General features: G+C 47.5%; 1 protein-coding gene across 1 annotated transcript; it reads right to left on the bottom strand.

Annotated features, from left to right (window-relative positions):
• Positions 1 to 394: 394 nt before the first annotated feature.
• On the bottom strand, positions 395 to 27,030 carry TTC9 (tetratricopeptide repeat domain 9). The gene is made up of 3 exons (XM_084288240.1): positions 26,590 to 27,030; positions 6,125 to 6,307; positions 395 to 1,480 (listed from the first exon to the last, which is right to left on the bottom strand). The coding sequence occupies exons 1-3, from the start codon at positions 26,987 to 26,989 to the stop codon at positions 1,401 to 1,403; spliced, it is 663 nt and encodes a 220-aa protein (XP_084144366.1). The 5' UTR covers positions 26,990 to 27,030; the 3' UTR covers positions 395 to 1,400.

The following is a 27,030-nucleotide window of genomic DNA, read 5'->3' as shown; positions in this document are numbered from 1 at the left end:
GATTGAACTATGGGTACAATGAGCTTCACACTGACCACCATGGGATGAGAAGCACACATGTTCACCCTGCAGCTGGGAGCAGTTCCCTGTGGGCCACTGGAGATGTGTTTGTGGCACTTACTGATCTCATTACTGGCAGATCCAGAAAAGGATCCTTGAGCCAAGGAGCCCGAGCTCTCAGAACTGATCACACTGCTGCAGTAGGTCTAAAAGGCTGTATGGGCTGCTGAAATAGCCTCCAAAGCTGTTGGTCCTGCCCTGTTTGTCAGCACCACGTTCTGCTAAAAAAAGAAGAAAACAGGACACAGGAAGCACCAACACGAGGTGGGAGAATCGAGACCTCAATCCAATGTACTAATAATACTTTGCACTGTACATCACTGTACTGGTACTTACAGACATTAACTGGTAAATCCTCACAACACCCCTGCGAGGTAGGGAAGTATTATTATCCCCAGTGTACAGATGGGGAAACCGAGGCACAGAGAGGCTAAGTGACTTGCCCAAGAGCACACAGCAAGGCATGGCAGAGCCCATACACGAATGGAGACGTCTCTGTTGCCCACCCTATGCTGCCCCCACTAGACAATGTTGCCTGTCTGGATACGGGGAACCCACAGGTCCCTTCTAAAAGCAATGGCTGGACTTGTTGCCTATTAATAATTTTTATTTGCCTTTAATGAATTATTTCACAGTTTTTCCCTCATACTGTACACCACGCTTTCACAGTCTGTTCAGCCTTCTGTGGTACCCCACAGCCTTCTCCTCCGGTACTGGGACAGCTTCGGGGGTATCGTAGGGTGCTCTGTGCTTTCGTTAAGAGGATGTTTAGAAACAGTTTCACTGGCGTTGGACTGGGAGCACGTGAGCTCTCACTGGAGACTGGTAGCACACACTGGAGAAGCAGGCAGGGGGAGCTGATGGTGAAAAGGCATTTGCTATCCCCTGTGAAATGACCAGTGGCTCTCTTGGTTTCTTGGCTCTTCTAAGCTCCAGTGATCACCCGGAGTGGAAACTGCTTGTCTCCAGCTTGCCTGGCCAGGACGTAGTTGTTTGGGGGTTGCTTCCCTACGGGTTGTAAGCAGGCAGCTCAGGACCAGAGGGGTCCCCCAGCGCTGCCTGCTCCAGGTGTGTGACGCTGCCTTGGAACGAGGCTGGCTGTAGCCATTGTGCTCTCCTGCCATGGGGAAGGGGGATTACCATGGTTGGCAATGGTAATTGCCGCAGCCATATCCAGTGTCTGAGTCTTTTTTTTTCAAAACCAGGATTCGATGAAGAGCGAGGGAGAGTGGATGGATGAGGAGATGGGGATGAGGCAGAGCAAACAGGAAAATCCACCAAATGGGCTTCTAGGAAGGAAATGTTCCCCTTTGGGCACTTCAGCTGAAGCAGCTTCATTTTCACAAGGCTTCCTTCTCTCTCTGGGAACATCTGCTGAGCTTCATCTCTGTCAGCTGGATATATCGTATGACATTGGTATCTGCAGGGAAAGAGCACACAGACACATGCACAGTGGTTACAACTCCCTGGAAAGATGGACACACCGCACCTTTCATCCGTGGTGCACCTCCGGGTCCTGCCTGCAGGAACAGCCCCAGTGGGAGGCGGCTCTGAACCAAACCCTGCTGATTTGGTTTTAGTGAACCTGCTCTGATTTGGGCTCACCATCCCTGTTGCTCACGATCTTGCCTCAGTTTTTACCTTCTCTGGCTACTCTTGGTCACCACAGTTGAATTCACACAGGTGAAGCCATCTAGTTCATCCCTGCCTGTTCCTCTGGAACAACATCTCCCCTGGTTTCCCTGCCCTCAGTGCTTGGATACAAGACTCTAAAGGCACCTTCTCTACAGACATGCTCTTCTTTTTCATCTTCCTATTCATTTTACAGCCTATTTCACTCTTCTCACAATTTTCTGTGATGAGCTGATGTGGGAAGAGCACTGTTCATGTTCTTTCAGCACCCTTGCTCTCCTTAAGTTTCACGTTTGGGAGTCCTTCCACAATGACACTGTATCTGCATTTTTGTCATTCACTGTCTGCTGCACACTGCCTTATCTATCCTAATAAAGTTCCTGGGGGCATAGAACCACATTTCATCTCTGTACAGAGCTGTGAGACCCCAATCCTGTGCAGGCAGTAAGCTCAGCCCTCTTCTTCCTTCCAGTATTTCAGTGTACAAGCACTGTGCACACACAACATGTGAATTTTGCTTTACTTCCAGGCCCTTGCAGGGAGGGAGCCCGTTCACCCTGAGGCACAGGTTGATGTGCACAATAAGTGTGTGTCTCCAGACAGACCCCGTGCTTCTGCAGCCATGGCCACCCCTTTCTCAAATCGTGTTGATTTACTTTCACAAGGGCAACTTCCCACCAGCACGGCGTCTACATGGTGGAAAACACCATGTGGTATCAGAAGCAAGCAAGCATAAGAAAATAACTGCTTTCACTTATGTATTAATTTTAAAATGGTTCTTTGCTCACAGCCTTGCTCAGAAGGCCAGCCACGGCCAGCTTTGTCCATTATAAGTTATTAGAGATTCAAAAATCAATGTGATGCACACAGCAATCCATTCTGCCCACAGTCAGGGAGCAATTTCACCTCCTCCTCATCCAAATTGCCCCACACCAGCTATTAAGTAGGTGCCTGAGCTTCCAAAAGATGAGTACATTGCTGGTCACGTGCCCACTGCTAGAAAGCACAGGTATTTCCCCCACTAGAGGAGCTGTGGGTGCAGAGTTCCCTGTAAAAATGAGAAGGGGAGGCCTCTGTTGTGCCATCAGCTGGAGTGGAGGCAATGGGAGATGGTTTAGCTTCCCTTCACATAGAACTCTGCACAAACACGTAGCAATGCTGCTGTCACTTCCCAAGCTGTCCCTGGTGAGGTAGGTCTCCCTGCTAAGTCTTCTGCATGTTCAGTAGCATCATCCTGGTCCCTTCAGGGGGTGGCAGTCAGTGATTAAGATACTTGCCCCATCTGGGGGATTTTTAGTGAATCGAGTTCTGCTCTCACTTGTGTTAAACAAGGAGCACCAGCATCCAGAACTGGTAACGTGCTAGCATTTCAAACCAGCCTAATGAATTCTGAGGGAACCTTTTGTACCAGAAATGGTTTCAGCTGCACAGCCTCCAGGAATGGAGCAACTCAGCTGAGGGGCTGGCTCTGAATTTTTGATCTCCCTGCTCCGTACCCTCCAAGCACCTGATGTGCTGCAGCACAGGTGAATGTCCTTGCAGCTGCATTTTCACGTCGGAGGCCTGCCTGGTGCAGGTGACAAGCAGTAACTGAGGAGGCATGGTAGGAAACTGCACCTGCCCGGGCCTGCAGGGACTGTGTGCACGGTGACAGAGGAGGAGGAGGTGGGTCTCGGTGCGAGGAGGGCAGCAGAAGGCTGCCAGCTGCCTTGGGCCTGAGGGTGAGGCAGCGAGCTGCTGATGGCACGGCTTCACTCACCTGGGAGATTACCACATGCACGGGGAGCCAGGGGCAAAACAAGGTGCAGCTGACAGGGGGCGGGAGAAACTCTGATTGCAAGTTAGCAAAAAATCTCCCGGCAGGTTTGGGCATGTGGGGTCTTCTCTTTGAGGGCTGCTGCTTCACCAGAGAGGAGTGGTGAGTGGCACCTTGCTCGTGGAAGGAGCCCTGTCTTTTCCAAGTCTTTTCCATAAAATGATACTGTGCCACCACAGCTCTGTCTGCAGAAGTATTTCAAAGCTAAATGTTAATGAGCAGAAGGCTCTGGTCCCTCAGCGAGGAAGTGCTGATGTGGGAATGGCAGGTAAGGACAGCTCAGTAAGTGATGCTGGCAGTGCTGCAAAGGAATGTGTCTCCTGGCTCTTTTGAGTGTTCCTGTGTTCCTGCTGCGCTGAAGGCTGTTCCTGCTTCTCCCAGTGGCTTCAGAGCCTGGTTGTTCATCTGCTGGGCAGGCACCATGGTCTGGGTATTATTCCTGAGGACTGGGAATTTGGGACGCCAGCTCCTTCTGTGCAGTGTGGGAACCTTAACAGTGGCTTTCCTTTTCCTTTCTAAGATCCTGCTCAGTAAGGAGTGCTGTACAGTTATCTTGCATTATTTCAACCTGCTTTTGTGATTTTGTGTTGTTTTTGTTTGGAGGTAGTAGAAGAATTGGGGCCAGACCCTACCCTCACTGTTGAAAGACAGTAAATGGCCATAAGGAACGTGTTGTGATGACAGACCTGTAGAGCTGTAAGCCCCTTTCCTAACTAATTCCTCTTTACCACTTAAAATTCCCCCCAGCAAAGAGACAGACAGTGATTTGAGCCCAAAACATTCCTTTTTAGAGGAGGAGAAAAAAGGCAGAGCATGACTGTAATAATAACTTAGTGCTTTACCAGTGAGCCTAGCAAAACCTCGGATAACAGAAAACAATCGCATTTTGCAGATGGAGACACTGAGTTATTCCAGGTCACAAAATAATTCTTGCTAGTGTCACCTGATTCCTACTGCTGTGTTTTAGCAGCCGCATCCTTTCTTGCTGCACGCATTCGCTTCTTTCCTTAAGATCTCAATAATCATAAATAAAACAGTGCAACAATGGCCTTGGATGGTCTAACAATAACAGACAGAAGCCTCTGATGCAGAGCTGAAGGCCAGAATTGTTTTTTTTGTATACATTAAGGGCCTTTGGGGACAGTTTCTGGTATGTCTTTGCAGTAAGCAGCAGTATTTGAAGCTTTTGCTCTTGAATACATTAGTATTTATTTCAGGAAGGAATGAGAGATACCAAATAAATAGTATCACTGAGGGAGAGGGGGGGAAAAAGCATAAAAATACATATTTTAAAAATAGAAACAAAGTGGTTGAGCTAAAAGGACTTTTTCGCATCTGAGCCTCATCAGAAGCCCAAGGTTAAGATATTTCCTTATTTGCCTCCAACTGTTTTTCTCTGCATAGGTCTCGCCATCCCCTGGTTCTGGCACAGGCTGGAAGCAGAAGGGCGCACTGTAAGCTGAACAGGCTGAACTGAGCTTTTAGGCACGTTTGCTCAGTGAGTGTAGGGCGTGCAGCTGTGCTGTCAGACTGCCCGGGGCCAGGCACAGCAGATGGGACCGGCCGCCTGTATGGGAGCTGGGAGCAGAGCGCGATCCCGGTGCTCCTCTGGGGCGCTGTCACTGCAGGAGCCCAGTGCCTACAGGACACTGCACACTCCAGCCACCTCCCTCACCTCCTCTAGCTTGAGGCACACCAACCCCACTGTCTTTGCTCCTGTTTCGTGCCCAGCTTTCTCTCCCTGCACACACAAGTGCAGGTGGAAGAGCTGCTCTGTGTGGTTCCCTTTGTGTGCGGCTTCTGTTTGGCTTTCTCACAGTCCTTTAATTTTTCTGCATGTATTGTAAAGTTCCTTTAACAGGAATGGGCTGAACAACCATGTGGATTTTATCTCATCAGGCAGTATTTTTCAAAAAAATCAAAGCACTGTCTCTGCACTGTAGCCTTTTACCTGCCCTCTGAGTTGGGGTGGGTTAGCAGGAAGGTGGTTGCTCTGACCGGGCTAAGTTATTTGCACACACAATTTCTTTGCTGCTTGAAATTAATTCTTTTTGTTTTGGACATATGGATGGCAAGTAGTTGAACAAGGCATGTGACTGCCTTTGTGGCACAAGTTGAAGCATCCTGTTGAGTGCTTTGTGAGTACATGTCTGTCCTATCAGAGAAAGATACTATTCCTTTACTGAGATGGTGGAAGGCATGGCTGTTGGGGACTACAAACAGTCTACTCATTTTGCTAAGTGGAAAAATATCTCAGATCCAGAAAATATAATGGTTTAATGGTTGGGATGTATTCTTCCTCATCCTGCTTCCTTCTCCAAAAATAAGATGGGAGGGGAAAGAGGCAGGATCCCTTCCCCACAGACAGGATTCCAGCAGCACTGACAGCACCCAGCTCGTGCTGCAGCCTCTGCAACATTTAGTTAACAGTTAATGCCTTAAGGCAATGTCACTGCAAACCTGCTGCCCTAGGGGAGAGCCCTTGATGGGAAGTAGGACTAAGGGTGCAGTCATGCTCATCCCTGTGGAGATCAATGGAAACAAATCGGGGACAAAGTCTCGTGAAAATAAATGTGCAAGCACTCAGCACTGGGTCAGGCTCCTGCCCCCCCGTACCTGTTGGCTGGCGGGACCTTGCCTCTTTCAAGTAGTAGAGTGCCTTGTTGTAGTCACCCAGGTGGTAAAACGCGACGCCCGACCGGTAGAGTGCCTTGAAGTTCTCTCCTTCTTTCTGCAGCACCTTGAGGCAGTACTCCTTGACGCGCTCGTAGTTGACCAGCTCGGCCTGGAGCAGGCAGGCTGCAGGGGAGAGAGACAGAGCCGGGAGTGTTACTGCTGCCTTTCTGCTCCCGCATCCGCGCGGGCGAGGAGAGCAGCCTAGGTGAGGGAAGTGACTCAGGCTCGTGATTCAGAACGGGTGCAGTCCTACAGATTGTTTGCCAAATCTGATTGTTCACAATTTAAATGCCCGTGCTTCTATTTCTGGCGTTTCAAGCTGATGGGATTGTGTTTGTTCTGGGGGGCTGGGGGGGAAAACGAGAACGTAAACATCCCTCTGGAGCTCCACATGATCCCACGGTAGTGAATGTAGTAAAATCACCTCTCAGCTGAGGACTAGGGCTCAGAAAAGTACAAAAAGATGGTCAAGGAATAGTTATCGGGGGAATTAAATTAGCCCAAATTTTGTATTGGGGTTAATAATCCAAAGGTGCTGGATTTACAAACATAATGTATTGCCTTTTCTGCAGGAGGTCCCGTGTGGAGTTGTGCTGTAGGAAGCACCCGGGGTCTGTGCTCCCTTGAAATGCGCTGTTAGTAAACCAGAGGCACCTGGAGCTAAAGCACAGGGTAAAAAAATGTGCTAGGCTGCGTGCTTTTTGCAAAGTATTGCAGCAAAAGTTCAGCACCAGAGGTCAGTTCTGCTGACTTCCCAAAGGAAAAGGTAAACAGCGGTGAAGAAACAGCCTGCTGAGGGCTCTGTGCCCAAGGACAACTGCTGCATAAATGTCAAGGAGCTGACAAAAATCCCCAAAGTGAGTTTCCCACAGCTAGGTGTGGAGCAAGGGGGAGATCCCTGAGACATGCATTACAGCCGCATTTGTCCTCACTTAGGCACCAGAAACACCTTTGCTGGCAGTGAGCTTGAATGGGAGGCAGGAATTCCTGGGCTAGGGTGGATGGCATGCTGGATGTGCCTCCGGGGCTGACTGTAGTGTGCACTCTGGGCTAATTTTTTTTAGGCTTACTGGGTGTTAAGAAAGGTTTTGGGGAACACTGGTGAGAAAAGAACGTGCTGCAGCCACAGTCTTAAGGGGAATGAAGAAAGCTGTTCTATTCACAAGCTCTTCTGGTGCCACAATCCAAGGCAACCCTGGGAATGACATGGTTTGGGGAGGAGGGAAGGGGAAGGAAGGCAGGATGCTATGCAAGGATCTGTTCAGGGGCAGGCAGTGCCAAGTGCCAGGGCATGGAGAGAAACTTCCCATGGCAGGTGGTGTTACTCAGTGTGTCTCTGGCAAGGAGGAGACTCGCTGCTCCTGGAAACCCAAGCAGTCACAGTTCAGATGTCACCAATGAACAGCCAGACTTCATTTTTTGCATGGTAACTGTTGCTGGGAGGGTATGATGCTGGATCAGGAATAGGATAGTTCTTGGTCCCCTTCCCCTGCACCCTCTCTGTAGCTTGCTTTACATTTCATGGGCAGGAGGACAGCTTAGATGACCTCCAGAGATTCCTTCCAACCTAAATTAGTCTGAGCCTTTGATCAGTTAACACGGACAGAATGCATCCCTCACCCAGGCATGCATTTACAGCTTAAATAGCGAACTGGAACCGACCACAAACAGCCTTCTGCCAGTGAAGAACTCACGGTACAGATGTGTTGGGCAAGGACTGCAGATCCAGCCCCGCTGCTGCTGAGCTTGGTTAAGTGACACAGCACTTCCAAATCAGATCTTTGTCCCATTTACTGTAATGAGGGACTTCCTATGAATTTTAACAGATTCTGACACTGGAGCGCATAGGTATTACAAAGGCATCTGGCTGTTTGTTCACCAGTTAAAAAACACAGCTTTCTAAAAGCTTCGTAGCGTTTCCTTACCCAGAATTTGTCCCCTCCTATTTGTCAAACATTGATTTTTCTCACTCTGTTTCTAATGGAGCTTGAAATGACTGTGCTTTGTTTTCCTTTATTTTTCAAAGCTATTAAAAAGATGGCTGTGTAAATTTACTGCTGGCTTCACAGCCCTGGAAACTGGATTGCTTTGTTTGTCTGCTGACCAGTAGCAGGTACAGCAGTGGCAGTAGCTTTCTGCACGCTGCCAATCTGCTCCGGCCTTTCACGTCCTGGGGAAATGCCTTGCAGAGCAACTGGATGGGGGATTTTTGGTCTCTGTTTGTTTACTACTTGGTATTTCCAGCTATAGTCACAGAAATTACCCTGAAAATGACAGGCAGTCAGACCGTGCATATTAACTCCATAATTCCATATTGGACTTGCTTCATGGATTGGTTATAAAGTATCCCAAATCCTGCTAATTCGTAAGCCCAAATGGGCTTCCAGATATCCAGCTGGGTTCTTTCTGTGACTCATTTTCACAGCAAAGGCTCTGCAAGGTACTGCTGTAACTCTGCACGTGGCAGAGAGAAGTCAGTACCACCGGGCTAGCAGGAGAGATGCGTTAGTCTGAACAAAACGAGCAGATGGATGTGCAGGAAACAGTTCTGCTGGAAGAGCTGGCCATTTGGAGAGCCAGCGTTGGAAGTGGCTGCTGCAAAGGAACCTGGAGGGAGAACCTCACTTATAAATATTTAGAGGTGTGAGCTTTTGGTTCTTCGTGCACTGAAATGACCTTAGTGGGTTGTGATTCACCCTGAATACAGAGGTGGTTCGTAATGCAGCTCTCAAAACTGGAAGATACGTGGTACCCTTGTACTTCCTAGCCAGTTCAGTCAGAGGAGTTGTTCTGAAAATGCATCCCTTTCCTTAACAGATGTGTCTCTGGCTGGTAGCATTTGTTTAGCACATCAAACACTTATCACCCTCTTTCTCAGTTCATAACAGGCCCACAGTGAATCCTTCTGAGGAACAGAGCTAACTCAAAGACCAAACCAAGAGAGGCTTATCCAGCTTCTGCTTTCTTCAAGGAGAACGGGGTTGATCCCACACAGCACCATCTCTAATGGCTCTTTGGCAATTAGGAGAGTGCCCTTCACAAGCAGATGCAGACCTCCAGTCACCCAGCCCCTGCAGATTTTACCCCATAACGCAGCATCCATCCAGCAGCTACATCTCTCCAGCTCAGACCTCAGGGTGTCCTGTTGCATCTCAGTGTTATTGTTCTCAGTTTGGTAAGTGATGTACTGTGTCAGCTTGAGCAACAAATAATTCCTAATTTTTTAAATCATGTATGTCACATGGTGACGAGGAGCCCCCATTTGCTGTAAGAACAAGCAGTTCTGAAACTCCTGTGTGAAATGTGCTGTGGGGAGCAGAGAAGGCTATTCCTTTTAGCTCTGGTGGAGGATCCCTGTCCATCTCACTTCCCAGCTGACTGCTGATGTTTAAGCAAGGAAATAGGTAGCCTGGCTGCTTTTCTTCTTCCTCGGAGTATTAAATCCAGGTTTCTAAATTTTAATTCCTGGACTGAATCTATGCCAGCCAGCTCTGAGTTACAACTATTTGAGAGCTGCAGCACAGCTCTGTTATCATTAGAAAATGGTACCGTGAGAGCTAACTTGTGTGACCCTGCTTAGCACCAGGTTAGACAAAACAAAGATTAAAACATCCGTAGAGCCAAAATACATCTACTCCTTTAACCCTTAGCTGTGGACAGCAGTGGTGGGAAGTTTTAATTGAATTCTTGACTGTTCAGGGGTTTGGATACTAGTTTATTGTACCCTGAATTAATTCTGAATTCCAGTATATCTTTTAGGGAGGTAACTCTTAAATAGCCTGCACGAAGATGTGCCTGGAGCTGCTTACTAAACACCTCACGTTTCTCAGCTTTCATCACTTCTATAGCTGTTGTGTGAACCTTCAAAATGAAATTCAGCTGAAAATGCTGTTGGTTAGCATCTTGCCAGGGAAACCTCTCCTGTGTGCAAACCTCTCCAGGTTATGAAAATAGCTCAGTTTGGCCCAAACGTTTGGCTTCTAATTTTGGCTGGACCAAGATCTAAGTCTGGAAGTAGGGTGTATAGATTTTAACGTGGAATTTCAAACAATATGAGAAGCCTTGCCTACCTGGAAACTTTTCCCAAAGGGTAAATCTGCGTGCTGGAACATTCCTGCAGACACAGTTTTGTAACAGTGGCCAAAGTCCCACTGTAGGCAAGGCTCAGCACCTATCCACGCTACAGAAAACTAAGCCAAATCACCACGCAGGCAGTGTTAGCGCGTTCCTTCCCTGTGGCACGCTCGTTTGGTTCAGCACGTGGCATTAGTCATAACAGGAATGCCATTTACAGCTTTTCTGGGGAATGAGCTTGCCCTGGCCCTTCAGGAATGTCTTGGGTTGCAAGTTTGTATTTCACAAAGTCCAGTCTTGTTTGCAGTTCACTGACACCCAGGTAAGCTGGTAGCATTGCCTGTTCTTACGACTGCCTCGTCCCTTCCATTTTAGGGGAGAATCGACTGCTTGTAACTTCGGTCTTTTAAGTTTTTGGACTAAAATATTCCATATGCGATGTCTGCTTTTGAAGTCTGCTTTTAGAAAATGTCAGCCAAAACTGTTCAGGTATTTTTGAAAAGCAGGCTAGGGAAATGTATCTTATTTTTCCCTTGTTAAAGATCTCTGGTGACTGTCTCTTTGGATTTGTCTCATGTCCTCTCAACGTTTGGCTTTGCAAACTGAAATCTGGCAGATATCATTTGTGTCAAGCAGGTGCCTTCTGTTATCCCTGGGGTAATCCAGAGCCGGCCAACTGATAACTTTCTGAAAATAAAACCAATATAGTACTGCGTACAGTACTCAGAAGAGGTGCCTTAGAATTTGGTATCCAAATCCACTGAATATTTTGTCTACCTTGGGCACAACCCAGTCTAGGAAAAGTGGGACTTTAGAAACTTTGAGCCAACAGGAGAAGTTTCCTGCTCTCTCTCAACAAGAAAGAGGAGTGGAAAGTGGAAATCAAGCTGAGAGGAGCTGTCTTACCTATGACAGAAAGACAAGGAGACTGATGCTGGCAAGGAGAGGAGATCGGGGCTGAGAGCCGTGTGGGGATGAAGATGCAGAACGGCTGTGGTGGTGAGAGGGGTGTATGAGTGGGGGGCTGAGGTCTACCAGGAGGCAAAGTCTGAGGGCAGAAGTGGAGTTAAGAGTTTGGGATGAGGTGCTGGGAATACAGAGGTGCAGGGCAGCCAGCCTGAGGAGCAGGAGTGGCATTTCTAATTATGAAACTGAAGCACAGGAGAGTAGTCTCGCTAGGTGTGCATGACAGCAGCTCCTCTAGCAAATGACTTACCCACCCTTGCACTCCTGCTCAGAGTTCTTTCTCTGTTGATTATACAAAACTGAGGGACACTGATCTGCAGTGCCTGAAGCTGGCCTTTGCCAATATCCCCTGGAGTCTGGAACAGGTGTCCTGTGCAAGAGCTAATAGTAGGTCTTGTGGTTGAACCACTCATATGCTCAGGCAAGAGCCTGAATCCAAATGATTTTTGTTTTCCACTCCTTAAAATGAAAATCTAGATTTGTATTTCATAAAAATGTGAGTGCATTTAACCTACTTTGAAGAGTTTACCATGAAGTGAACAGGATAAATGACTGTTCTACGATAGCCACTGGTTCAGGAAAAAAACACCTAAAACCCAACTTGTATTGATTTGGTTGGTTTCAAAACAGCAAGGAGTAGTAGTTAAACCCATTGCTGTTCAAACCTGATGTATTTATTTTTGATTCTAACATTGGTGTTTAACAGCTTATGTGTGGATTATTACTCCTTAACGAGTGCTAGGTACTCCAACCACTATGAACTCGACGTGTATTTCACAAACTGACAGTGTCATTCCCAGAAATAGCCATGATTAAACTCTGCAAAATACTTTGCTTTCTGATATGATCTCACCCCAAGCATAGCAGCCAACAGCTCACTTAAAATCTGTTTAAATCACAGGAAGATGGAACATATTCTTGTTCTAGTTCTATTTTGGAAAACACATGATTGATGCTTTGATATAACTACTTCAGGGTTTTATTCAGACATATGATTAAGACCTTGATGTATCATTGAGCAGGCTTCGTCCTCTTACTTCTTTAGGACTCAAAATAATAGGGCAGACTACAAGAGTCTCATAATACTTCTTTTATTTCAGAAGGCTTGGCATCCTTTATAGTGATGCTCTTTCTCAGAAGAAAAAACATGCTAGCAATAAATCTTGGTTTAAGCATTTGGGAAGAAAAATTGTTAGGACGTAACTAAAAAAAATCAGGGATTTTTTTTCTTAAAAACAAGGTTTGCTTTGGAATAGACAGCAGTCTTCTAATAATGCCCCTGATGGATGTACCATTAATCTGCGTGCTGCAGTCTCTGTAACTGGTTTTTATAAAAGCATGTGGAGTATATGGTGTCCACTGGCGGAATTAAAGTGGATACCGTTACTAAATGACATTGGAAATTTCAGCCATGTGTTAGTAATTTAGATTATAATTAACTTCTAATATCAGGTAAGATATCTGTCATAAGATGATGCTGAGGATGTAAAGGTTTACCTGAGATTGAAAGTCACCTTGGCATTAAACTACTTGAATTTTCATGTACAGCATAAGAAGATGTGGACTATTGCAATACTTCAATCCAAATTTCTCTGATGTTGAAGTTACTCATCTAGAGGGTGCAGACTGCACAGGTGAAGAGGATGGCACAGCACAGTTTTTAGCCTGTGTTAAATTTCCCTAATTGGCACTGACAGGAGCTGTATCATGTGAGGGAATGCAAGAAGCCTAAACCAAGGAACAGAACACATTGTAAACCATCCACATCTGCACTGAGCCCCCTGTGGGCTGTGCCTTTCAAGAATGCAACGCAGTGTCCCTCCAAAGGGGGTTTTTGGAAGCATCTTTTTTTTTTTTCAGAGAAATGCCATGTACAGTTTCACTACAGGGCTGAGACACTAATTAGGATCTGCAGTTTCCAAACAATCTCTTCCATGAAATATTTCTCTTTTCTCTATAGTCCAAGCTTGCAAACAAAGAGGATTTTCTGGCTTCTCACCAATAAGAAGCTAATTATAGACAGCTTGATAATGTCTGGCAATAATCTGATCAGCTGACTCCCAGTTCCCGGACAATCTTAATGGGATAAAAAGGGAATATCAGAATGACAGCACAACTTTACAGTCAGCGGCCCTCATTTATTCCTCTCCAGGTACCAGAAAGACTTAAATATGCCCGTATGTTTCTGCTTGCGGGGAAATGTGTGGAAAATTAAAAACTAAACTGTATGATGGGCTGCCCCTCTCTGTAGGGAGGGATTAATGCTAAATGAGGCGTGGATCCACAAATGTTTGGAGAACCCAAGGTGTCACCTCTTCCAAGCTGCCTTCCCCTTCTTCTCAGCCTGACTCCCAACTTGTAAACAGATGCCAACCTTTCCTCCCCTTTCTGCCTTCTTGGCCATGCTTTCCTTTCAATATACAGTGTGGTCTCCTTCAGTTCTCTGCTGCCCCTGTCCTTCACACCTCTTCCAGGAAAAGGATCCTGACTTCTAGGACAGAGACACTGATGTAGTGACCATGCTGATGCTTCCACCACCATGCATGTTAAGAGGCATCTAGCAGCTTTTAGGGGAGCTGCTAAGCCTCTGTGAGGCCTTTTGTGGCTGACAGCCCACTCTGGGACCCTTCCTGTTGCCACCCCTTTAGAGGCTTGGAGAGCACAGGGTTGACAACAAGCAGATACCTAACAGATAATGTGAGCTGTCAAAACAAATCAGTTTAATTTCAGACTGATAGGACAATCAATCCTGAAGATAAAGGTGAAACAGTAGACGTTACATATCTTGGCTTTTACAATAGTCAAATGACAAATTCTAGTGACATTTTCTTAAGCAAATTGAGGGAGAACAGTCTAAATGAATAGGCTTAACTCTGTTATCAAAGCAGAAGGCAATATTAAGCGGGGTTCTGCACTGATCTGTCCTAGGTCCCATGGTATTTGGCGTCCTCAATAAAGACCTCAATGACTGACTGTGGGCTGCCTGTCCATTGGCAGGTAACACCACGATGCAGGGAGCAGCTGGGATATGTTGGAAGGCAGGGCTGTGATTCCAAGGGGTCCTCATGGACCGGAGCAGTGTCCTGACAAAAACAGGATGTGATCTGGCAGGGGCAAGTAAAAGGTACTGAAGTTAGGCAGGAAACAAATGAACAAAAACCACTGATAGAGAGCAGGAATGGTTGGCTGAAATAATTCTGCAGAAGATGATCTGTGTTGCAGTGTAGATCACCAGATGAAGTTAGCAAGGCTACTTGGTTAATGAAGGAAAACGCGCGCTAGCATGTATGACAAGAAATTTGCAAGAAGTGTGAGTACTGTGTCTGATTTTTGGATACTAGTCTTGAAAGAAAATGTGGATGCATGCCAGGAGGACCCTGACAATAACGAGCAGAATGGAGAACACAGACTGTAAGCCCTGAAGAAGACAGGGAGGGAAGGCAGGCTTACAGTGTTCACATGTAAAAAAGTAAAAACCCTGTCATACAAAGTAGGGCATAACCAGAATGCAATCTGTTCTTGTGCTCGGGAAACCAGAAGAGGGCTTAAACTTCAGCAGGGAAGAATCTTACTAGGAAGAACTTTCTAATAGCGACAAGGCAGAAGCACTGTAGACTCTTTGGGGAAGTTGCGGAGGATCCTAGCTTTGGAAGTGTGTAAGAACAGCCTGAATAAATGCTGCCTGGGATACGCAGTATCTATACCCTTGTACCATGCAGTGGTATGGATAGAAGACTCCTGAATTCCTGTCCAGCTCTGCAGTCCCCTTACTGATTGTGCTCTAACACCCGGGGCACGAACGGTCCTTGGCTCTCCCTAAGAGCCACCATTTACTGCAAATTCCTGTCAGAAGGTCCTGTGGAAGGACGTTGCTGTGACATCCCCAGGCTAGGCATTTGAATATATAAGCACTTAAGTAACAGCAGGCATGAATGATTCCTGCCTTTGCTGTGTTTATGTTCTCATATCTCACTCTTTTCTAATTTTCTAGAGTGCAGTTCTTTAGGAGTGTTCATTATTTCTAAATGATTCCTAAGCTACTTTAAGGCAAATTAGTGGTGATTTATGCTTTTTTTGGTCACAAATCCAGTGATATAACACTGAAGTTTTCCTTCAAAGGGACAAACCTTTGGGAAGCAAAGAACTGCAGACAATTTTTCATCTGATCATCATAACTTCTGTTTTGAAAGAGTATTTTGAGCTCCTAGTTCCTGCAGTTCTTCAAATTAAAACGAGAGGCTTACTGAAAATTCTTAGCAATGGTAAAATTAAAGTATTAGAAGCTTAGATGTCAAGCAAACAAGAAGTGTTTTCTGAAGCTAGAATTCATGCTCAGCTGTGGATCAGCAAATCTTTATTCAACTAAAATAAAGAGATCTCCATATTGCACCTTCTGATCTCCATGCCTTTGATTTTCCCAGCCAGGAGATGTAGGAGCAAAGTCCTAGTAAACCAGTGGTGGAACAAGAGCTTCGGTCAGCTTTTAATGCCTGGATCATTTTGATTCTGCAACCTCCACAAATGCTTGCTCCTCCTGCAGCCGCGTTAGGGGAGCTGGGAATCTGTCCCGTTTGTTTTTGCCAAGGCTGTTGTTGTGGATCTGCCAGGTTAAATCCCCTGGAGGTTTCCTCTGCTCTGGCTTTGTACTTACCTAGTGGTCTTTGACCTGCCTTTATCTTCTAGAATCAGTACTCAGCTGGCCCAGCCTGGTCCAGTCAATGTGCCTTTAGATGTCTGACCTTCAGATCTGCTGTTCCAGGTGCTATTTATTCCACCGCCCCTTCCTTGCTGTTTGTTTTTGTCGTGCCTTTCACCTTGCATTGCTTTGTCCTCGCACTGCTGTGCCCTCTCCACGTTGGATCTTTCCTCCTCTGGCCTTCTGTTGCTATCGACACCCACCAGAGGAGGAATCTGGTCTCGGGTCGTTTGCATGGGGGAAAAGCACACACAACTGTCTCAGAGATCAGTAATATCAGATGCTATGCAGTGAAATTTGGGTCTCAGTGGAAAGGTGGCTTTTGTAACCCTGTCTGCGACCAGGAAGGTATTTCTGTGAGCAGGGAGAAGCTCTGGAGGAAGAGCTGGATCTCAAGCTGCTTCTCTGCTGAGGGGTGAAGCCTCTGCTTGGGGGCTCACCAAATAAACAACTGACAGCGGGAGCGTGAAATGCGGCTGGAGCAGCTTGGAGGCTCTCAGATGAAGTCACTGACGGTCGTGCATGCCACGATTGCCTCCAGCCTGGCTTACTGCAGCGTGCTTGGTTCGGGATGAAAGCTAGTGCTTTATCCTGTGCCACGGCAGGGCTGGCTGACGTGGCTGCCTAACATCTGTGTGCTGTGCCCCGCGGTGCTGAGCCACGGCTCGCCTCCCGGGACACGTGGAAGAGCTGACAGCTGCGGAGTCTGCTACGGGGTGGGGAGCTGGCTGAGGGCACCGCCTCGTGTCCTCATCCCATGTATAATTGATAGGGACTGAAATGGTTTTTGTATTTTTTTTTTCCTGAGTTCTCCCTAGTTGAAGACTCTTACTGGCAAGAAGGGGAGAGGCTGAGCAGGGAGGAACATTTCCTTCATTACAATAATAACCCTATCAGGTGTTTTATCCAGGTCCTGCATAGCCCAAAGCCCTTCCATTTTAATGATGTTTTGAAACAGAAAGCAGCCTTTATGGCCTCTGAGGGAGAGATGGAGAGAACGAGAACAGGCAGAATCAGAGGCAGAGGATGCCAAAGTCACTGTTTTCTAACTAACTGAAGAGTGAGGGGTATTAATCAGAGCTCTGAAAACACTGTTTGCATTAAAAATGCGCTAAAGAAGAGTGACTTTTCAGCCACAGAGCTGACTGACCCTGGTTGTGTCACGCTGTGTCACCTGGCTGAGCTCCGATTGCCAATGCAAACTGGGCTTAAGCTTTGCCCTCTTGTGTGGCTGGGCTTCTGGTGTCCTTGCCTCTTCCCTGCCCTCCGGTTAGACCGTATGAACTTGGCACCTTTGAGATATCTGCCTCTCCATCAAATCCAGCTAGTCAACAGGTTTGAAAGTTACCCAGAGTGGACTGACGGGCTGACTACAGAAAACATACTTGCTTATGACTCATTTCCTTTAGAAATCAGGCTGAAAACGAATAAACTGAAGACCTGAGTAATGATTCAGTGTATTATTTGCTTGAGAAGGCCAGGGTTTGAAATGTGCAGGAGCTTAAGCTGGTCCTCTAATAAGATAACTGCTCTTTAATACAAGCTGTGGCAAAGTGCTTCAGGTTAAGTTCATTCAGATCATTCCCAACCCTTCCATAAACCAGGTCAGTGCAGTGTGCTGCTGGCAGTGGAAGGAGGAGGTAGGACTGTGTGTCTGATTTGAAGAATATGGAGGGGAACCTTTACCCCAGGTAAGGAGCTTGTTTTCAGACCAGGGGCACAAGAATCATTGTAATGGTTCAGGCTAATGATGCAGTTCCTTGTCTAGACTGTGCCTTTTCAATTAAGCTAGAGGATATGAAGATATACTAAGAATGATGTGATGGCTAAAGAATTTGTAGTGGGTTCTGCTGAGAGACGTATCAGTTAGAGACCACTAGAAGAATGCTGCAGGAATTAATTTCACAATTGAACTTGTCTAATGCTTCTGTTAATTGTCCTGATGTAAAAGAAAGAGCACCTACTGACACTGTGAAGTTGGAAGGTATCCTCAAAAAGGATAAGGATGGCAGCATCATAAAAAGAGCTACATCACCTGGTGGACAGCGTTAAATTTATTTGGGATGGAGATCAGTAACACAAAACTTACAATCATACTCTTTGGGATTTAAAGCAAGGATTTCTGCTAGAATTTGTGAGCTCATGAGCTGGAAATAGCCAAAGAGGAAAAGGATCTGAATATGCTAGTTGGTCACAGGATGACTGAGTCATTTATGTGACATGGCCGTGGACAGGGAAATTAAAATCTCTGAGAAGTTTATTCATAAATCCAAACCAGTTAGCAGTGGTTCTCAAGCATGAAAATGTAATATTTGCTTTACAGTTTTTATCCTATCTAATATAGCAGTGAATGTGCTGATTAGTTATGTGTCTAAGCCTTCTTTTCTAACCTTATTATGGTCTTTAACTCCATGATACCTTCTGGCACTGCGCTCCAAGTTAATCAGCCCTGGGTTTTAAAAATTATTTTGTATTCATCTACTAATTTAATTTACCCTCCACCCTATGAGCAAAGCTCCTGAGCTGCCTCAGTTTGAGCTCCATCACAGTTGTTAGAGAACATACAAAGGAAAGTGAGCGTATTTACTTTGTACTTGCAGCATAGGTGAGGATCTTGTGCTGCTCTGGTTTCTTTGCAACGTGAATGCACTACTGCATCTTGAGCAATTAATCACTGCAAATCATTTAAGAGGCTAGTAATCTAGGATTTGAATTATGCTGGTATTAAAACATATGGTGACTGAAGAGCGCACTGAGGCTTTATTTGCACCATGCTGTCTGATGAGAGAATCATTCCTAGTGGCATGGGGCAGGAGCTCTTTTTTTTTGTTTGTTTTTTAGAAATATGAGTGGGGGAAAAAAAGGTGCTATTGCAGGGCAACAGCTAGTGCTGACTTACAGCAATCATCCAGGAATAACAGACTCCTTCCCTCATGGTTCTCCTTTTGCAAGGTTAACTGATGGCCTCCACAGGTAGCTCCTGTTTGGGAGAGGCTACAGCTATTGTGTGGAGCCCACCTGTTTTCTGAAAGAGTGGAAGAAATGTAGGTCTTTGACCTTTCCCCCCCTCTGGGAGCAGGAGTGGGGCAAAACAATATGAATTCTCACAGCTTCTTCCCTGCAGTTGATTGAAAGATTGTTCTTTATATCATACAGATGCTGTTCATAGGGGGTGAATTGGTGGGTTAGATGGTGACTGCAGGGATGGCACTGCACGCTGGAGGTACAAGTTGGTTAGTCACACCAGCCCAGGAATAGCCAAAGGAAGTGCTAAGGGTCTAACATAAATTATCAAGTCCCAGACACCTCCTCTGCTTTTAATTTGCTTTCGGGAGTAAGTTTGTTCTCCCACACACCACACTGGGGAGTGTGCAGGACAAAGATACACTAGTGCATGTCTTCTATTCTCCCTCCATCTGCTTCAGGTAGCAGGAAACAATTCTGCTGCCTGGAGTTGGGAGTGAAGTCTTTTGAGTTGGAAAAGATCTAGGATAAGCAGTATCCAGCTGGGCTGACCTGAGATCAGCCTGTGCATGTTAGGCTGAGCCTCACAGATCTGTAAGATGGGCAGCAAATCTTCACCACTGCGTGATGAGGTTCTACCAAGAGGGCCCCCAACGCTCCTGCTTTACAGAGCAAGGAGACTTGCAGCAAGGTAGAGACCTCACTTGAGTTTCCTCGAGTATGAAATGAGCCATTTAGTCCCTGATGTTGCCGGGCCAGGCTAACACCAGAAGCATGAAGACTGACAGCTGTAATCAGGGCATCAGAGGAGATTTGGAATCAAAATTTGAGGAAAACGAGTTTGGTGGCTGCTTGCTGGCTGACCTAGCTGCTCCTTTCCAGCAGCTCCTAGGAAACCAGATCGACGGCTAGATTAGCGGAGTTTTGCTGCCTGCCACTCCGATCTGAAAGGAGGTGCTGCTGCCGCTGATGCAGAACAATCTACGTGACAGCCCCCTAAACTGGCAGCAAGGAGACGCAACAGACAGTGCTCCCACTAAAGCAGGATCGGGAATACTGAACAGTGGCTAGGGAAGTATGTGCTTTGGTAAGGCAGAAGTTTTACCTGTCGAAAATGGATGTGCTGGAGAGGGTGTCACAGCAGAGATGGGTCCTAAGGAGAGCCAGGGAGGAGAAAAGGTCCAGCCTGAACTGATATACAACAGGTAATAAAATCAGCTCCAATGAATCAGGTGCACCGAGATGCTGTGGGGCAGAGCCTGAGAACACAGGGGATGAGAGGGCAATGCTGGCAGAACAGACGGGGCCTGCAAAGGGCCACAACTCTGCCTGGGAGGTCAGAAAGTCTGCCACAGCTGCAGTGCAACTGGGGGAGCCAGCAGAGGAGCTCGAGCAGAAAAGGCACCGAGTGCGTAAGCAGCCCCGGCTCCTGGGCTGAGAAACGCGATGGGGGAACTGGGAACACAGGACAAAGCCAAGGAGAAGCAGATGGTGCTGTGCAGCCGATGAGCCTCGGGGTGACGGCGTGTCAAGAATTTTGGAGAGTGGGGAGAGCAGAGTGCATTTTGAAGTAAAGATCGTGACATTAGCTATTGCCTATGGACAGTAACAGATGAGCTCTGGCACATCAAACTATGACAGATAAAATCATCGCTCCCAGCTGGCCCTTCTGCCATGGGTTACTGCAGAGAGAAAACGTGACTGTGCCGAATTCGCTCCACGAATTGTCCTAGTATGGTTTCCAGCACAGTCCTAAGCTCAGAACGGCTGTAGCAAGATATGACCCCAGCTTACACGGCTGCCAAGTGGCCAGCAAGGCAAGTAAGTGTACAAGAAGGGGGCCAGCCACGGGGCCTTCCTGCCATCTCCTAGCCTTGCACAATGCGAGCGTGCCCCAGCTGAAGGTACCGCCAGCAATTCCAGCCAGGCTCCCAGAAACCACACCAACTCTACAGTCCTGGTTAAAGAAAGAGGAGCAGTAACACTGAGACACCACAAAAGGATTTACCTGCATTCATCTATCAATGTCTTATGTTTACTGTTTCCCATCCAAGATGCAGAGCAGGAATGAACAAAAGGAGACGGATTCCTGAGCAGCCGCGAGTAACAGCTTCCTGGTTAATGATGGTTCGCAGTGACTTCTTCAAAACATTCTTAACCCTCAGTATTAGTCACTGGCACGGCTACCTGAGTAAGCTGAAATCAAGACTAATAAACAGTTGTCTTCCTTCTACATCAGTTTCTTACCCGTGAAGTGAGAGAAGACAGAAGGAAAAAAAAAAAAAGCCAGTAAATTTCCTCAAAACCTCATTATGTAGTTCCTCCCTATCTTAATTGTTTCCTCAGTGTCATACTCTGTCATGCTATTTTCTGTAAGATGGCATGATGTCAAGAAGAAACCAGGATCTGGCAACATTTAGACCTCCCCTTTCATTTATACCCTTTTCTTTTGCTGTTTCATTCTTTACACCAATCTACTGGGTGTGCAATAGATCTAAAATCCCAATGTGAAATCTTCTGATGGCCTTCCATACTTGCAGCATCAATCCCACCGCTCACAGGATGCTGAGGGGAAACCAGGGATGCGCTGCTGAATTGTTAGGCAGCTCTAGGAGAAGGGCTGGAGAAGCAGGGCTGGAGTCAGGTTAGAAACTTCTAGGTCTGAGCCCAAGTGAACAGGAGGAAGAGAAAGATGCTCCACTTGCTGAACCATGGAAAGGTGGCAGAGCTCACAGGAAAAAAAAAAAATAAGGTAACCATGGGGCTCATGGGTGTATTTAGCAATAGATGGGGAACCAGCTGTGATTGTCACACAAGGCTTTACTGAAGCACCTGAACCATCTCCAGCACAGCACTGATGGTAACATGGGGAGGTGTAAGAGGCTGTGACACACTGCGGGACTTTTTCTGATGAAAACTCCAGGACAGCAGATCAGAAGGGGATGGAGTAAAGCTGGCAGGAGGTGCTACTACAGACCTCTCAGAAAGCACACCAGTGCAAATCTCATGGCGGAGAACAATCAATACTCTTTAGGTAAACAGATTAACCACTACTCTGTGCTCTTGAAAAAGCTTTCTGATTTTTCATACTTCCTGCTTCACCTCCAGTGATGAGCTTTCTTCTCCAGCTGATGAACTTTGTCCTCCAAAATAAAAGGGAACAGGCAAATACAGAGTATTTTACAGACTAATTCATTGCGATGGCAATGCAAATGAGGATTGGGCCTATTGCTAAAATGCTTTGGTCACCTGCATTCACTCTGCTGCAAGTGCATCTGCATGGAGCATCAGGCCTGTAAAACATTCCCATGCACTGTGGCTGGGCAGATGCATCTAAAACAGGAGTGTCAGGAAGCTCCCACCTCAGCTAGTGAAAACACAGGCCCCGTCCTGCTGTCATCTGCTGCTGTCTCTCTTTCCCATTGCATGGCAGCCTTACAGAGTGTGTTTTTTGTTGATGCAGCACATAAAAAAAAAAAAAAAAACAACTTCACATCAAGCAACAATCCAAGCCTGCTTTAACACCCACAGCACCATGTGCCCTGGTAGAGTGTGTACTTGTTAACTGCTATATACTGGGATGGGATTTTAGAAACTCCTTTTGAGGAGTCCTAGTGGGTGGTCAGCAGAGACGAGTTTTAGCAGCTTTTCTGCTATTTAGTCATATTTTCACTTGGATTAAGGCTCCTTGTCTCAGTGGAACTACTCACTGAAGTCTGTACACAACTGGTGACTGTTGGGAGCAGTACCTACAACCCCGTCCAGAGCCCGAGGGTGTTAGCAAGCTGGAGTGCTGTGTTTGGTGGGGCTGTGGCTGTGACCTTTGCGTAGTTGTGAACTTCTGCCACGGCACGAGGCCAACCTGTGCTGCTTAGGCTGAGACCTACCACGGACAGCTACGCTTTGTAAGGCTCTGCAGGTATGTGTGCCCTCCTGCCAAGGTACAAAACTGCACGTGTCTGAATGGGGATATAAATGTGTTGTGTTTAATTGACATTCGTGTAATTAACAAAGCCTTCCAGCACTCCCAAGAGGTCAGAAACGCAGACGAATAAACTGAGGTTCAAAGAATGAAAGATTTGGTGAAGATAATACAGTTAGTCAGCACAGAGAGGCAGGATGAAAAATCTCTATCTCCCAGCATCACTCCTCGTCCCCGGTTCTGTCTCCGGTTCTGTTTTTCCTGCCAGGATTAGCTCTACTATTTCTGTGTGCTTAGGAAAACTGACAAAGGTTTGCTTATCGCACTGCAACATTCCCTCATAAGAGAAAAAAAAAAAAAAAAAAAGGCTTGAAACTCTGCTTACCCTTGGCATTTTGCTGCTTTGGAAGGACCAGGACTTGCTTCTCTCTGCAGAGCAGGCACAGTCCTTTTGATCCTGTAAACTTTTAGGCAGTAATGCTGGAATAAAATGATGATTGCATTTAATGAGGGTAGTGGTTGCGTTAGTAGCAGGTGGATGATCCCTACCTGCTTGCAGTTCATAAGGCATTTGAGCTTCATCTAGATCCAAGATGTTACATGAGTGGAAAGGAGACTAAGACATGAGTGGTATTTGGCCAGCTTGTTTTTCTGCAGGCATTGTTCCTACGTTCATCTTTATTTTCAAAGAATACAAACCACTGACTTGGGAAAACTCGGTTGAATGCACCATCGGGATCGTCTCGTGGTTCCTGTTCTTTATTTTTCAATTGGGCTGAGAGAGGCAAAAGGAGGTCAAGTGACTTCCTCAAGGTCAGAGCCCGTCAGTGAGTCATAAAGAAATGACTGTTTGCCTCACAGCCCTGCATTCATTCTGCGAGGCTCTGTGCTGCTGGTAGGATTTTTCTCTGCCCTCCCCAGCAATTTCTGGGGGCCCAGGCCACGCTGCTGCCCTTGCATCTGGTGACATTTGTCAAAGGGACTTACGGCAAAAATGGCAAAATGAAGGGCTATCGGCGCGCCTGTGCAAGAACATAGCAGTGCTGGATTTTGCAGATGTGAGGGTGAGTGCCTTTAAGGCAAAACTCGTGGAGCTTACATGGCAGCCCAGCTAGTGGCTTAGCGAAAAAAATGTGAGAGACACTGCCAGTGGCAAGCGGTGAAAATCCTAGGCTGATTTAAAATATATATAAAAAAAAAAATCACAAGAATTTTAAAACCAGCGTGTTCTAGAATCCTTTGCAATGGGCTAAGGATAGTTTAGGTCATAGGGGTGCCACACAGTTCTCTTTAGAAAATACACTGAATATTGTGGGGCTCTGAGTAAATACAAGGGTTAGCCACCCTGCTTTGTGGTATGGGAATTGCCTGCTGAAGGTGCTCCACAGAAGAAGCAGAACTAAAAACCAATCTGCGCTGTAATTTACGTTCTGCAAGGTGGTAAATGTACTGACAACAGATCTGTGTTTGTCCACACGTTCTTACTCATGTCATCAGTCAGATTAAAACAAAAACCAACCCCAGTTGTAGTCAGCGTGTGCACAGTTCTCACCTGAAAGACTGCCCCAGATCCCCTTTGGGTGTGTATTTCCTACCTGCTTATTTGGCTAAGTGCACGGCTAACTAGAGTTGATGAGCTCCTCTGGCTGGATCTAAATAAGTAACTGTGTGCACGCTTCTATCTTTGCCATGCAAAACACCTCCGACAGGTGCGTGTGTGGCAGCAACGTGAAAACGGCAGTGCAAAACCAAGGTGGGCTTCCTAAATGCTAAGCTCAGGCAGTACACGGAGGTGCTAAAAGAACTTGGTAATAAGGACACTCAGATGACAGCTGCTCATGCTATCGGGTATAAATCAGAGCTCAGTGAAAAACTGACTTCTCTAGAATTAACATGCATGGCTGTTATGCTCTCTGCACTAGGCAATGCAGATTTATTTATTTTAAAGACAGCTCTAGGCATCCAGTCAGTGCTCAGAAGCGAAACGCCCTGCATCTCCTCTCTTCCCCAGCCGAATACCGCTGACTTCTGCTGCCACAACAGGCACTGGTGCCTGCGCTAGAGCCCACCGTGTAGAGAAGCTGGTGGCTTCTGCTGCACCACGCTGTTACAAAATAGTCTCACTGCTGCACCCCTTGAAGTTCCTATTAGAAAGGCGTACTAATTATTGTGACAGTTGTGGAGAAGCTCCCTCCCATCGCTTTCCTCTCCTTCAGATGCTAATTCACGGATCCTCCTGCTAGAATGGGAGCTCTGGAGCTGGGCTAGGAGGAGCAACGCTGCGGTTTGTTTAACTGCACGCTCCCTTCTTCAGCAAGCAGGGCATTGCTTTAACATTGCTTGCAGACAGAGCAGCAGACACACAAAACTAAACATTTCCAAGACCAATCCTGTTCTCCGCTCTGTGCCTGCCCATCTACCGAAAACACACAGCTGAGTGCAGAATGACACCCTGACCTGCTCTGAGGTTATCTCAGGAGAAGCACTGCTCGCCTCTCCAGGGTTAATCACATTCATCTCCTCTTGTGTTCTCACCAGTTAAATTTAGGTAAAATCTGTTCGCATCTAGGTTGAAGATGGAGCAGGTTTCTCACGCTGTCTGACTGCTACTGCCGACAAGATCAAATCAACAGCGAAAAAAGCTCCCTGCTCAAAGCAGCAGCAGTAAATAAACGCGGTGGACAGCGGCCATTCTGCAGGACAGCTCTGTCCCCACGGGTGTAAACATTTCCAGCAAGTGGAACTTGTGTACGCAGCAGGAAGAGCCACGGCAGCACAGCCCATCCCTCCCTCCCTCCTCATTTACCTTCTACCACGTCCCATTTGTACCTCCGCACCGGGGGCTGGCGGAGACGTTTCCTGCGAGTACTTGTGCAAGCCCAGCACCACTCTACGCGGTAATGTTCATAGTATTGCGGGCTCTTTGTATAACCCTGCCAACCTAAATGAGCCTTGCCAGATACAATGGATTTTAATAAACCTGCGAACAGAAATTTTGAGAGAGACGAAATTACAGCTGTGCAATTATGCTATCACTCGGGGATCTCGCCTGCCTCTCCCTACTCAGGATTTCGACAGGCTTCTGAAGGAAGAACAGTTGAAAACGTGATAAAATCGTGCCTTCCATTACATCCCAAAAGCCACATTGAGATTGGCATGGATTAAGCCAAGGGAAGATCCTGGCTTGGCGCTTCAAACCCCATTTGCTTTATGCTGCATCCTTTTTAGCCCTAGACAGCAGGAAGCAAAGCTAGCCAAGTGTCTCGAAAGCCAAAAGCCAAGCGATGGTGACAGCTGACACACCAGCGCCCTGATTTTTGCCATTTCCCCCCCGAGGGAAGCGAGTGACCCTTCATCCTTGTGCAAAGCAGCAGAGCCGCGTTACCGTGGCATTTTGTGCACCTTCTCCAGGTTACAACCCTCCTTACCCTCTACGTACGTAGGCACAACTTTTTGTTTCGGAGCTGCGTTTGGGCTCGGAAAGAAAAAAATAAAAAAAGAAAAAACCACTTGGGACCCAAAATAACCCCTGCCAAGATGCAGCGCCCCGGCCGCTGGCAACTTTTGCAGCCGGGAGGCCGAGAGCACCTTGCGGTGCCAGTGCCAGTGCCAGCCCCTGCCGTGCCGAGGGGACCGGGGGCTGCGGGGAAGCCCCCGGGAAGGGCTGGGAAGGGAAAGGGAAGGGAAGGGAAGGGCCGGGGGGCGCCGCCGGGCCCTGCCGCCGGGCTGGGGTGCAGATGGAAGGCGCTGCGGGAGGAGAGGGGAAGGGGGGTGCCCGCTGACCTGCCAGGCTGTTGTAGCAGTCGACCTCGATGGCCTCCACCGCCTGCCGCTGCTCCTCGCTCAGCCCGGCGCTGGCAGGGCGCTGCCCGCCCGGCTCCTGGCTCAGCAGCAGCAGCAGCGCCTTGAGCTCCAGCAGGGCGCGGTGGTACTTGCCGATGGCCTCGCGGAATTTCTTGTCCTTGTAGCACTGCGCCCCTTCGCTCTTGAAATCCAGCGCCCGCCCGATCAGCTCGCCCGGCTCCGCGCTTCCTCCTCCTCCTCCTCCTCCTCCTCCTCCTCCCGCTGCCGCCGCCGCCGCCGCCGTGGCCCGGGGCTGGCTGCCCCCCGCGGGGCCGTGCCCATCGCCCGCCCCGCGGCCGCCGGCGTTCAGCTTCCCCGCCGCCGGGCTCGCCCTCTCCATGGCCGTGGCGCCGCCCGCCTCCCGCGCCGCCCTACGCGGGC

The sequence above is a fragment of the Netta rufina genome (genome assembly GCF_964035555.1).
Source record: "Netta rufina genome assembly, chromosome: 5".
In the NCBI taxonomy this organism is placed as follows: Eukaryota; Metazoa; Chordata; class Aves; order Anseriformes; family Anatidae; genus Netta; species Netta rufina.
The sequence above is the reverse complement of the archived record's forward strand: the minus strand, read 5'-3'. Positions and strand labels throughout refer to the sequence as shown.